Consider the following 9,366-nt stretch of genomic DNA (forward strand, 5'->3'; position numbering starts at 1 on the left):
TGGCCCAGGAGAGAAGTGGGAGTTCCCCTCTGGTTGGAGTTTACTGAGCGGGCTGGTCTTCCCAGCTGAGTGGCCAGTCCTTTTTGACAGAGGCCATCCCTGGTGCTGTCACAGGGCCCAGGGACCAATAAGGGCATTGCTTCATCATTATCAAAGACAAGTCTTTGAGCCCAGAGCTGAAGTGGCTTTGATTACCAAAATGGCCAGGCTGACTTGGCCCATGCCGTTAGAATGGAGAACTGGCCCCTGAGAATAGGAAGAAGCCAAAACCATTGGTGTTGGTGAAAGGAGACACACAGGCCAGGAAGAAGGTGGATCATGAGTTGACCATTTATTTGGATCATTGAAAGAGTTGGTATGGACACAGTAGGTGGGGTGACTTGAAGCAAGATGGCTGGCGAAGGCCCCAGGGCAGGGTCCAGAGGTCTGTTACTTGGCTTTGTGATGTCTTAGGCTGCTCTCCTGCCATTGATGAGGCTCCTGGGGGCACTGGTTCAGGGTAACCCAGTAGATGGTCTTCTGGGCCATCCATAGGAGGGTGCCCAGGAGTATGATGTTCAGGATTGTTAGTACTATCAGAGCCAGGTCCCCCCAGAAGAAGACATGGTACTGGTCTGGGTAAAGCTGCCTTCTGCAGCCCTCCAGCTCATTGCCGGTGAGCTGGTCGAGGGACAGGGAGGCTGTGACGGCTGGACTGGCACACCTGGTCAGGTGCAGGGTTTCCTGGGCATGGTCCTCCAGCCAGAGCTTTAGGTACAAGATTCCGCAGTCGCAGTGCCAGGGGTTATTGGTCACATCGATTCTGTAGACGTAGCTCAGGTGGTCAAAGGTGCCAGCAGGGATGGAACTCAGGTTGTTGTTCTGCAGGTAGAGCTGCCGGGTGGTGTTGGGCAGGGCGGGCACCGTGGTCAGCCCCCTGTTGCTACAGTCCACCACCAGTCCAAAGGCTTCCAGGGTCTGGCAGTCACAGGGTAGGGGGCAGGCCAGGCTAGCAGGCAAGCCCCACAGCAATAACAACATCCACTTGATGGCTATGGGCATAGGCATCTGGCTGGCTGTGGAGGAAGAACACAACAGTTGAGTGTGAGACATACTGGGTGGGCAAAGAAAATGACTGTGGGAAAAGGGACAGAATGAAAGGATTTGGATTTCTTCAGAGGCAGCCTCCCAATTGGATTCCACATGGAACAGTTGGCTTATTCTTCTTTAGAAGGGAGGCAGGTGAGGTGTTATGAGAAATGTACTCACTGGAGTTTTCTTGTCCACTAGCCTAGAATCATAGAACCACAGAATGTTAGAGCTAGAAGGGGCCTGAGAGACCAGATCTAGCCTAGGATTTTTTCTTTTTAGGCAGAGTTAAGTGACTTGCTCAGGGTCACATAGCTAGTACGTGTCTGAGCCCAGATTTGAACTCAGGTCCTCCTAATTTCAGGGCCTGTGCTCTATCCACTGTACTACCTACCTGTCCCTAGCCCAGGGCTTCTTAACTTGAAGTCTGTAAATTTGTTTTTCCCTTCCACTTAATAGTATTTATTTTTTCCCCAATTACATGCAAATATAGTTTTCATCATTCACTTTTATAAGATTTTGAGTTCCAAATTTTTTTCTCCCTCCCTCCCCTCCCCCCTCCCCAAGATGGCATGCAATCTTGCTTTTTAAAGTATTCGGATAGCTCTATTTGAATATAGTTGATTTCTTTTGTAACCCTATGTATTTTATTTCATGCTTTTAAAAACATTACTCTCAGAAGGTGGTATATGGACTTCACCAGACTGCCAAAGGTGATTCATTCAGTGGCGTGCCGGTAAACGTTTAACAATCAGCTCTCCAGGAGGAGGGAGAAAAATGTGTGATGATACCCTTTTAAGTTTAATATTGATTATTAACATTTTCCCATCATTTTAAACAGTCTAGAAATCAAAACAATAAACCAAGTTCTCATCTGTAGCATCTGCCTGTCTCCAAGGTGTCAATATTCACACTGAAAATTTAACGATTAGATTTCTGAGCTGACTCAGGCTGGCTCCAGCACACCTGGGGGTCTGTGGGTAAGAATCTTAATCTAGGCCGATCCCCTCACGACACAGAGGAGGAAGAGGAGGGAAGGGAGAGTGTTTATCTGAATTCATACGGCCAGTCACAGGCAAAGCTGGGCTAAGAATCCAAGACTTCTGATGACTGGACCTACACTAGAGAGAGAGGGGGGTGGGGAGGGGGCGGAGAGGGAGGGGGAGAAAGAGAGAGGGAGGGGGGGAAGGGGGAGAGAGACAGAGAGGCAGAGAGAGAGACAGAGAGGCAGAGAGAGACAGAGAGAGAGAGACAGAGAGAGAGGGGGAGAGAGAGAGAGAGAGAGAGAGAGAGAGAGAGAGAGAGAGAGAGAGAGAGACAGACAGACAGACAGACAGACAGACAGACAGACAGGCAGGCAGACAAACAGAGAGAGAGAGTCAAATGCAGGAAACTCCTTAATTCAGGTTGACCCTTCCTCTGCAACTTGTAGTTATAAAGAATCACCTAGAACGCTAAGAAGCGAAAGACTGGCCTAGAGTCTCGTGACCATTGGATGGCAGAGAAGGGATTTCAAGCCAGGTCCTCCTGGTTTCAAGGCTGGCTCCATCCATGACACCTCACTGCCTCTCATTGACTTTGTATATATTTTTTATGTTCTTATGTAATGGGATATTGGCCAAGGAGGGACATGTGTGGCATGCTCTCACTGATGGATGTTTAGTGAGCCTGATTCTGGGAGTTTCCGATGGGGCAGATTAGAGGGGCCTGGCTCCCACATCAGAGTGTGCACTGGTAGTCTCTGACTGGTTGGTGAAGAGTTCTCTCCTGCCTAGGAGTCACGTGTCTCCCAGCGTGACATCGTCACAGGGCTATCTTTTAGGGAACTCCACAAGCCACCTTTGGGTGGAGGTGTTGCCTTCTTGCTTCTCTCTCTAGAGCACTGGATCTGGAGTCAGGAAGACCCAAGTTCAAATTCTGCCTCAGACACTTCCTAGCTGTGTGGCCCTGACCTCTTTCTTTCTCGGTTTTCTTATCTATGAAAGGGAATAATAATAATAGCTACCCTACAGAGATTGTGAGGTTGAAATGGGAAATCATATGTAAATTGTCTTGAAAACTTTAAGCCTCCATCTAAGTGCTAGCTGCTGTTGTTATTATCTCCATGTTACACGTTAGGAGCTTGATGTTCAAAATCATGCCCGTGGTCACACAGATGATGTGTCAGAGGTAGGGTACAAACCCAGGTCTCTCGGACTCCAGCCCTCCATGGCTGAGATGCCGTTCAGAGAGATGAAGCGATTCACCCAAAGTCACACAGCTAGAAGTGGTAGATTTTTTTAGTTCAAACCCAGTGCTCTTTTCATTAGGCCACACTACCTCTCAGAGACACCCAAAATCCATCCCTTTGTTTCAAGGTACTTTTTTTGGGGGAAGGTTCCTATGTTTGGAATGAAGATCTAGAAATGGTAAAGTGGGGTAAGGCACGTGTGGGGGAATCCAGCTGATCTCTGAGCTGAGCTGAGCTGAGCTCCCTCTGGCCCTGCCGCAGCATCCTGGGAAGGTGGGGGGAAAGAGAAGAAAGCAAAGATAGAGGAAAAGCTGCTAAGGACCTGAAGTACAGTCCGTGTTCTGTTACCTTTTCTGGATTCCTTTCTCTCTGGGGCCATCAGCAGCTCTGGGGAGAGGGGTCCAAGACAGGAGTCACCCTGCTGTTCAGAAAGCAAGGAAGGAAATGAATAAAAATAGCCTGGTTCAGCTCAGAACTGCTACGCAGAAAACCCCATGTCATGAGGCGGAAGACAGTTTGCCAGCCCCTTTGTGTTTTGGGCAGATGAAAGAAGAAGGTATGAATTTTTAGAATTGGGTGGGATCTCGGAGGTCATCTTGTCTGGCCGGGTCATTTCAAAGAGAGGAAAATGAAAATCTGCAGAAGATAATTGGTTTGTCCAAATAAGTAGCAGAGTAGAGATTCAATCCAAGGGCATCTGGCTTCAAACCTTCAAACCTAGCGCTCTACTGTTCCATGGTACCCCAAGGATAGAAGAAAATGGATCACGTCAGTGTGGGTCCTTATATTCTCTCATATACTTATGCCAAGTTTATTTTCAGAGAGGACCTGACCAGGTTGCCATAAGGTCCCAGTAGGGACCTTGAATGGGAGGGTGTGGGGAAGAGAATCCTGTCAATCTTTGCCCTTCTGGAATATTCCCTGTGGAGGAGATCCCAAGTATGGGACCAAGGGCTGTCCCACTAAGCCGGAGCAAAAGATGTGGCATCAGGGGTTTCTCTCCTATTTCAGAGATTTGTGAAACAAGGTGGAGCAGGAAAGAAAATTTTGACTTAGGCATGAGGAGACCTAGTCCCTGTTCCAAATAATTTTCTGATTTTGTGACTTAGTTTACTCTATCTGTCAACTGGGTACAGTACCTCCACTACTACCCTTCTACCATATCTTGAGATAATGAATGTGAAAGTACTTTGGGGAAAAAATTAAAAAGATGATAGAAACATAGCCAGAATTGTCATCTAGTCATAGATCATTGGGACTGGGACAGACCTTAGAGATCATTGAGGCTAATCCTCCCATTTTGTAGAGAAGAAAATTGAGGCTTGCAGTGAATTGACATGGCCAAGGTCATACAAGTATTAAGCATCAGAGCTGGGGGAGGCTAGATTACAGGGTAGTAGGATAGAAACTGACAGGTCCCCTGAGGAAGATGAAAGAAATTTAAGGACAAGATTAGGGAGGGAATCTCTGGAATACTAGAGCTGACCGTGGAGATCATCTAGTCTAATTTTCTCATTTACATATGGTACAAGGGAGACCTAGTGAGGTTAAAACAATCTTCCTGGGACCACACAACCAGTAAATGGTAGGTCTGGGTCTAACTCAGAAGTTCTTAATTTGGGTTAGTAATATTTTGATGATATTTCAATATAATTGTTTTCCTTTCTAATCCTATGTATTTTATTTTATGCATCTAAAAACATTTGGACCACCCAAAGAAGCCATGGCACACAACAGGTTAAGAACTCCTCTTCTAGAATAATTCAGGCATCCTAACAGGGTTCTTTCCATTATATCATATGCTCATTCACCATTTGGCAGTTCAGAAAGCTTTCTGGTTCTTTCTGACTTTCTATGTCTACTGGACTCTCCATTCCTTGGTCCCATCTCTTCTCCCACCCACTCTGGGGTGCCTTATTTCTTCTCTGGACTCCCCCCATATCTAGACATTTCTACACTTGGAACATTCCAGGCTAGAGATTTCCAGTTTCCCAGATGACCGGCATCCTTCTGCCTGTGACCTCGGGGTGGTGGGCTGAGCAGGCTGCCCAAAGCCTTGTGTCCTATGCCATCGTGGACTCTGCTTTCCTGCCAACGTGGCCTGACTCTCTCTGGTGTCATCTCTGGCATATTCCTTCTCTGCCCTTTCTCAGTCCAGCCCCGAGGGTGAGAGAGGCTGGTGGGCTGCCCTAGTTTTGGGCTGTTGGCCCCAGCACTATGATAAGGATGTTGACACATGGCCCTAGTTTGGAGAGTGTCCCTCCAGCCCCGCATTGTGAGGGGCTCATTCGGCTGCCTTAGACCTCTTCCCTTGTCCCTGCCTCCAGCTTCCTTGCCTACCTCCAGTTATGCTGCCCTTAAATGTGCCAATCTTGTTTTCTGCCCCGATGGGCTCTTCCAGTCCTGCCAAGCCCCCTTTACTCCCAGCAACGCACTCTGACACACCTGATCACATCTCTTCCCTTTATCCTGGAAGAAAAGGAAAAGTGGGATTTCTGTAGTTAGGGCTCTCTCTCCTCCCCCTCCTGCCATGCTTTCTTTCAAGTGCTGACTTCTTCTCTGGGTGCCTATGGACAGCCCACTGGTGGTTTCCCCCTTCTCTCGGTTTTCCTTATCTCTGTCATGCACTGTTCCTGCTGAGAGGCCCTGCCTACCTTGTGGGGGCCAAAGAAGGGGGTGGGGGATAAACGGGGTGAGAGCTTCAGCATTAGGGAGGTGCTACAGAGTCACTCTGCCTGGGTCACACCACATGTGAGGATTGCTTGCAGGAACTTGGGGTATTTAGTTTGGAGAAGAGCATATTTGAAGAGGGGACCACGTGCCATAACTGTTGTTCAGTTGTTTTCAATTATGTTTGACTCTTTGTGATCCTATTTGGGGTTTTCTTGGCAGAGATACTGGAGTCGTTTGCCATTGCCTTCTCCAGTTCATTTTACAGATGAGGAATTGAGGCAAACAAACAGAATTAAGTGACTTTCCCAAAATCAGATAGCAAGGAAGTGTCTGAGGCTGGATTTGAACTCAGGTCTTCCAGACTCCAGGCCTGGTGCTCTTTGCACTATGCCGCCACCTAGCTGAAGGACTATCATATGAGGGAAGGATTAGGTTTAACTCAGCTTGGTTCCAGAGAGCAGAACTAGGATCAGATAGGAAAAGTTTTGCAGAGCCAAATTTGGTAAAAAAACAGCCTAACAGCGAGAGCTCTTCCAAAGTGCACGATGCTTCCTGGGGAGGGATTCAAGCAAAAGCTGGTGATCCCTTGTTGGTGATTAAAGAGATGAAAACAGAAAGGAATTAATGGGTCATCTAGGTTTAAATTTTCATTTCACAGATGAGGAAACTGAGACCAGGGAAGTTAATTACAAAAATACTTATAGCAGCCCAAGGTCACAGGGGACAGCTAGGCGGCACCATAGTGCACAGAGTGCTGGGCCTGGAGTCAGGAACACTCAACTTCCTAAGTTTAAACCTGGCCTCAGACATTTAAAAAAATTCATTTTTATTTTATTTTCAGTTCCAAATTATCTCCTTCCCTTCCTTCCCCCATTCACTTAGAAAGAAAGAAAAACAAAGTCCGTTACAAATATGTATAATCACATAAAACAAATTCTTACATTAGCTATATCCAAAAAAAATTAAGAAAGAAAAAAAAATTTCTCTCTGGAGGTAGGTAGCATGTTTCGTTATGAGTCTTTTGGAATTGTTCTTGGTTGTGTTGACCAGTTTCTAAGTCATTCAAAATTGTTTGACTTGATGATATTGTTGCTTCTGTATAAATTGTTCTCCTGGTTCTGCTCACTTTGCTTTGCATCATTTCATTCAAATCTTCCCAAGATTCTCTGAAACCATCCTCTTCATCAGTTCTTATAGCACAATAGTGTTCCATCACATTCGTGTATCATAACTTGTTCAGTCATTACCCAATTGACAGATATTCCTTCAATTTCCAATTTTTCACTACCACAAAAAGAGCTGTTATAAATATTTTTGAACATATAGGTCTTTTTTTTTCTTTCTTAGATAGGCAGTATCTCTGGGTGAAAGGGTATGCACGATTTCATAACTTTTCGGGTATATTTCCAGAATGGTTGGACCAGTTCACTGCTTCTCTTCTAATTTTAGCTGCATTAGTTTTGTTTGTGCAAAAACTTTTAAATTTCATATAATCAAAATTGTCCATTTGACCTCCTGTGAACCACTCTTTCTTTAGTCATGAACTCTTCCCTATCTGTGAATATGACAAATAATTTTTTCCACGCTCCTCTAATTTGCTTATGATATCACCCTTTATGTCTAAATCATATACCCATTTTGAGCTTATCTTGGCATATATATGTGTGTGTATATACATATATATTTGTGTCTATATATATAGACACATACATACATACACACACTCACACATATATACCCTTTTCTTCCAGGATAAATAAAGAGATGTGATGGACAGATCAGGTATGTCAGAGTGCATAAATATGTATACATATACTTGTGTCTAAATCATGTACCCATTTTGAGCTTATCTTGATATATGTATATATACTATATATATAGTGTATATGTGAGCTTATCTTGGTATATATGGTGTGAGATGTTGGTCTATACTTAATTTCTGCCAGATTGCTTTCCAGGTTTCCCAACAACTTTTGTTAAATATTGAGTTCTTGCCCCAATAGCTGGGATCTTGAGGTTTATTAAATACTAGACCACTGTGCTCATTTGCTTCTATATATTATGTACCTAATCTATTCCACTGATCAACCTCTGTTTCTTACCTAATACCATATTGTTTTTGACAAATATGACTTTGTAGCATAGTTTGAGATCAGGTGTTGCTAGGCTCTCTTCCTTCCCAGTTTTTTTTTTCCATTGATTCCCTTGATATTCTTGAACTTTTGTTCCTCCAGATGAATTTTGTTATTATTTTTTCTTTTCTTTTAAAAAATGTATTATTAATTTAGTTTGATTTATCAACGATCACTTTCATAAGCTTTTGAGTTTTAAATTTTTCTCCACCTCCCTCCCCAAGACAGCACACAATCTGATATAGGCTATACATATACATTCCTATTAAACATATTTTCACATTAGTGATGTTGTAAGTAAGAATTAGAATCAATAGGAAGAGCCAGCAGAAAAAGGAAACAAAACAAAACAGAAAGAAAAAAATAGGAAATAGTCTGCTTCGATCTGCATTCAAACTCCATAGTTCTTTCCTCGGATGTGGACAGCATTTTCCATCACGACGCCTTTGGAGATGTCTTAGATCCTTGTTTTCATTTCTATTCTATTGGTTCAATCTAGTCATGAACAATTAAGATTTCTCTTAATATTTCTTATTTAGATCTGGCTTTATTTAAATAAAGAGTGCTTTGTAATTACATTCACATAGTTCACGTGTGTTTTGGCAGTATTTTATAATGTCTAGTTATTTTTAAATGGAATTTCTCTTTCTCCTACTGCTGGATTTTGGTGATAATATACAGAAATGCTGATATGCATGGGTTTATTTTATATCCTCAACCTTGCTGAAGTTGTTAATTGTTTGCATATATTTGTTTGTTTCCTTCTTCATTAGATTGTGAAATCTTTGAGGTCAGGGACTCTTTGCTTCTTGTATCTTAAGTGCTTAGCACATAGTAGGTACTTAAATGTTTATTGATTGATTGTTTTATTAGTTTTTTAGTTGACTCTCTAGGTTCTTTCAGTAAACGTTTGTATTATCTACAAAAAAAGTGATAGCTTTGTTTCCCTTTGCCTATGCTTATTTCTTTAATATTTTTCTTGTTTTATTGATATAGCTAGTATTCCTAGGACAATATTAAATAGAAATGGTGATAATAAATCAATAAACATTTATTAAGTGCCTACTATATGTTAGGTACTGTACTAAGCAATGGGAATACAAAAGGAGACAAAAGACAGTCCCTGCCCTCAAGGAGCTTACAATCTAATGGGGGAGACAACATGCAAATAAACATATACAAATCAAACTATGTACAGGACAAATAGGAAATAATTAACAGAGGGAAGGCACTGGAATTAAGAGGGGTTGGGGAAGGCTTCCA

At 43.3% G+C, this 9,366-nt stretch overlaps 1 protein-coding gene across 3 annotated transcripts; it reads right to left on the bottom strand.

Annotated features, from left to right (window-relative positions):
- Positions 1–307: 307 nt before the first annotated feature.
- GP9 (glycoprotein IX platelet) lies at positions 308–5,876 on the bottom strand. 3 transcript variants are annotated; one of them, XM_020981226.2, is made up of 3 exons: positions 5,744–5,876; positions 3,647–3,716; positions 308–1,055 (listed from the first exon to the last, which is right to left on the bottom strand). In XM_020981226.2, exons 1-3 carry the CDS (start codon positions 5,828–5,830, stop codon positions 430–432), a joined length of 783 nt encoding a protein of 260 aa, XP_020836885.1. In that variant the 5' UTR covers positions 5,831–5,876; the 3' UTR covers positions 308–429. The 3 variants fall into 3 exon arrangements, with proteins under 3 accessions (XP_020836885.1, XP_020836884.1, XP_020836886.1); XM_020981225.2 differs by having other exon boundaries at positions 3,647–3,719; positions 5,744–5,875; XM_020981227.2 differs by lacking the exon at positions 5,744–5,876 and adding an exon at positions 5,639–5,714 and having other exon boundaries at positions 3,647–3,719.
- Positions 5,877–9,366: the final 3,490 nt, after the last annotated feature.

This window comes from Phascolarctos cinereus, unplaced genomic scaffold (genome assembly GCF_003287225.1).
Source record: "Phascolarctos cinereus isolate Bilbo 61053 unplaced genomic scaffold, phaCin_HiC Scaffold_4;HRSCAF=312, whole genome shotgun sequence".
In the NCBI taxonomy this organism is placed as follows: domain Eukaryota; kingdom Metazoa; phylum Chordata; class Mammalia; order Diprotodontia; family Phascolarctidae; genus Phascolarctos; species Phascolarctos cinereus.

What these genes read in the sequence shown, in the direction of transcription:
- GP9 (XM_020981225.2), bottom strand. Translation starts at nt 5,830, where the DNA reads ATGGCAGGAGGGGGAGGAGAGAGAGCCCTAACTACAGAAATCCCACTT. An exon ending in AAGGGAAGAGATGTGATCAG is followed by an intron (nt 3,720 to 5,743) that starts GTGTGTCAGAGT and finishes CTTTCTGAACAG; the next exon opens with CAGGGTGACTCCTGTCTTGG. An exon ending in GAGAAAGGAATCCAGAAAAG is followed by an intron (nt 1,056 to 3,646) that starts GTAACAGAACAC and finishes CTTCCTCCACAG; the next exon opens with CCAGCCAGATGCCTATGCCC.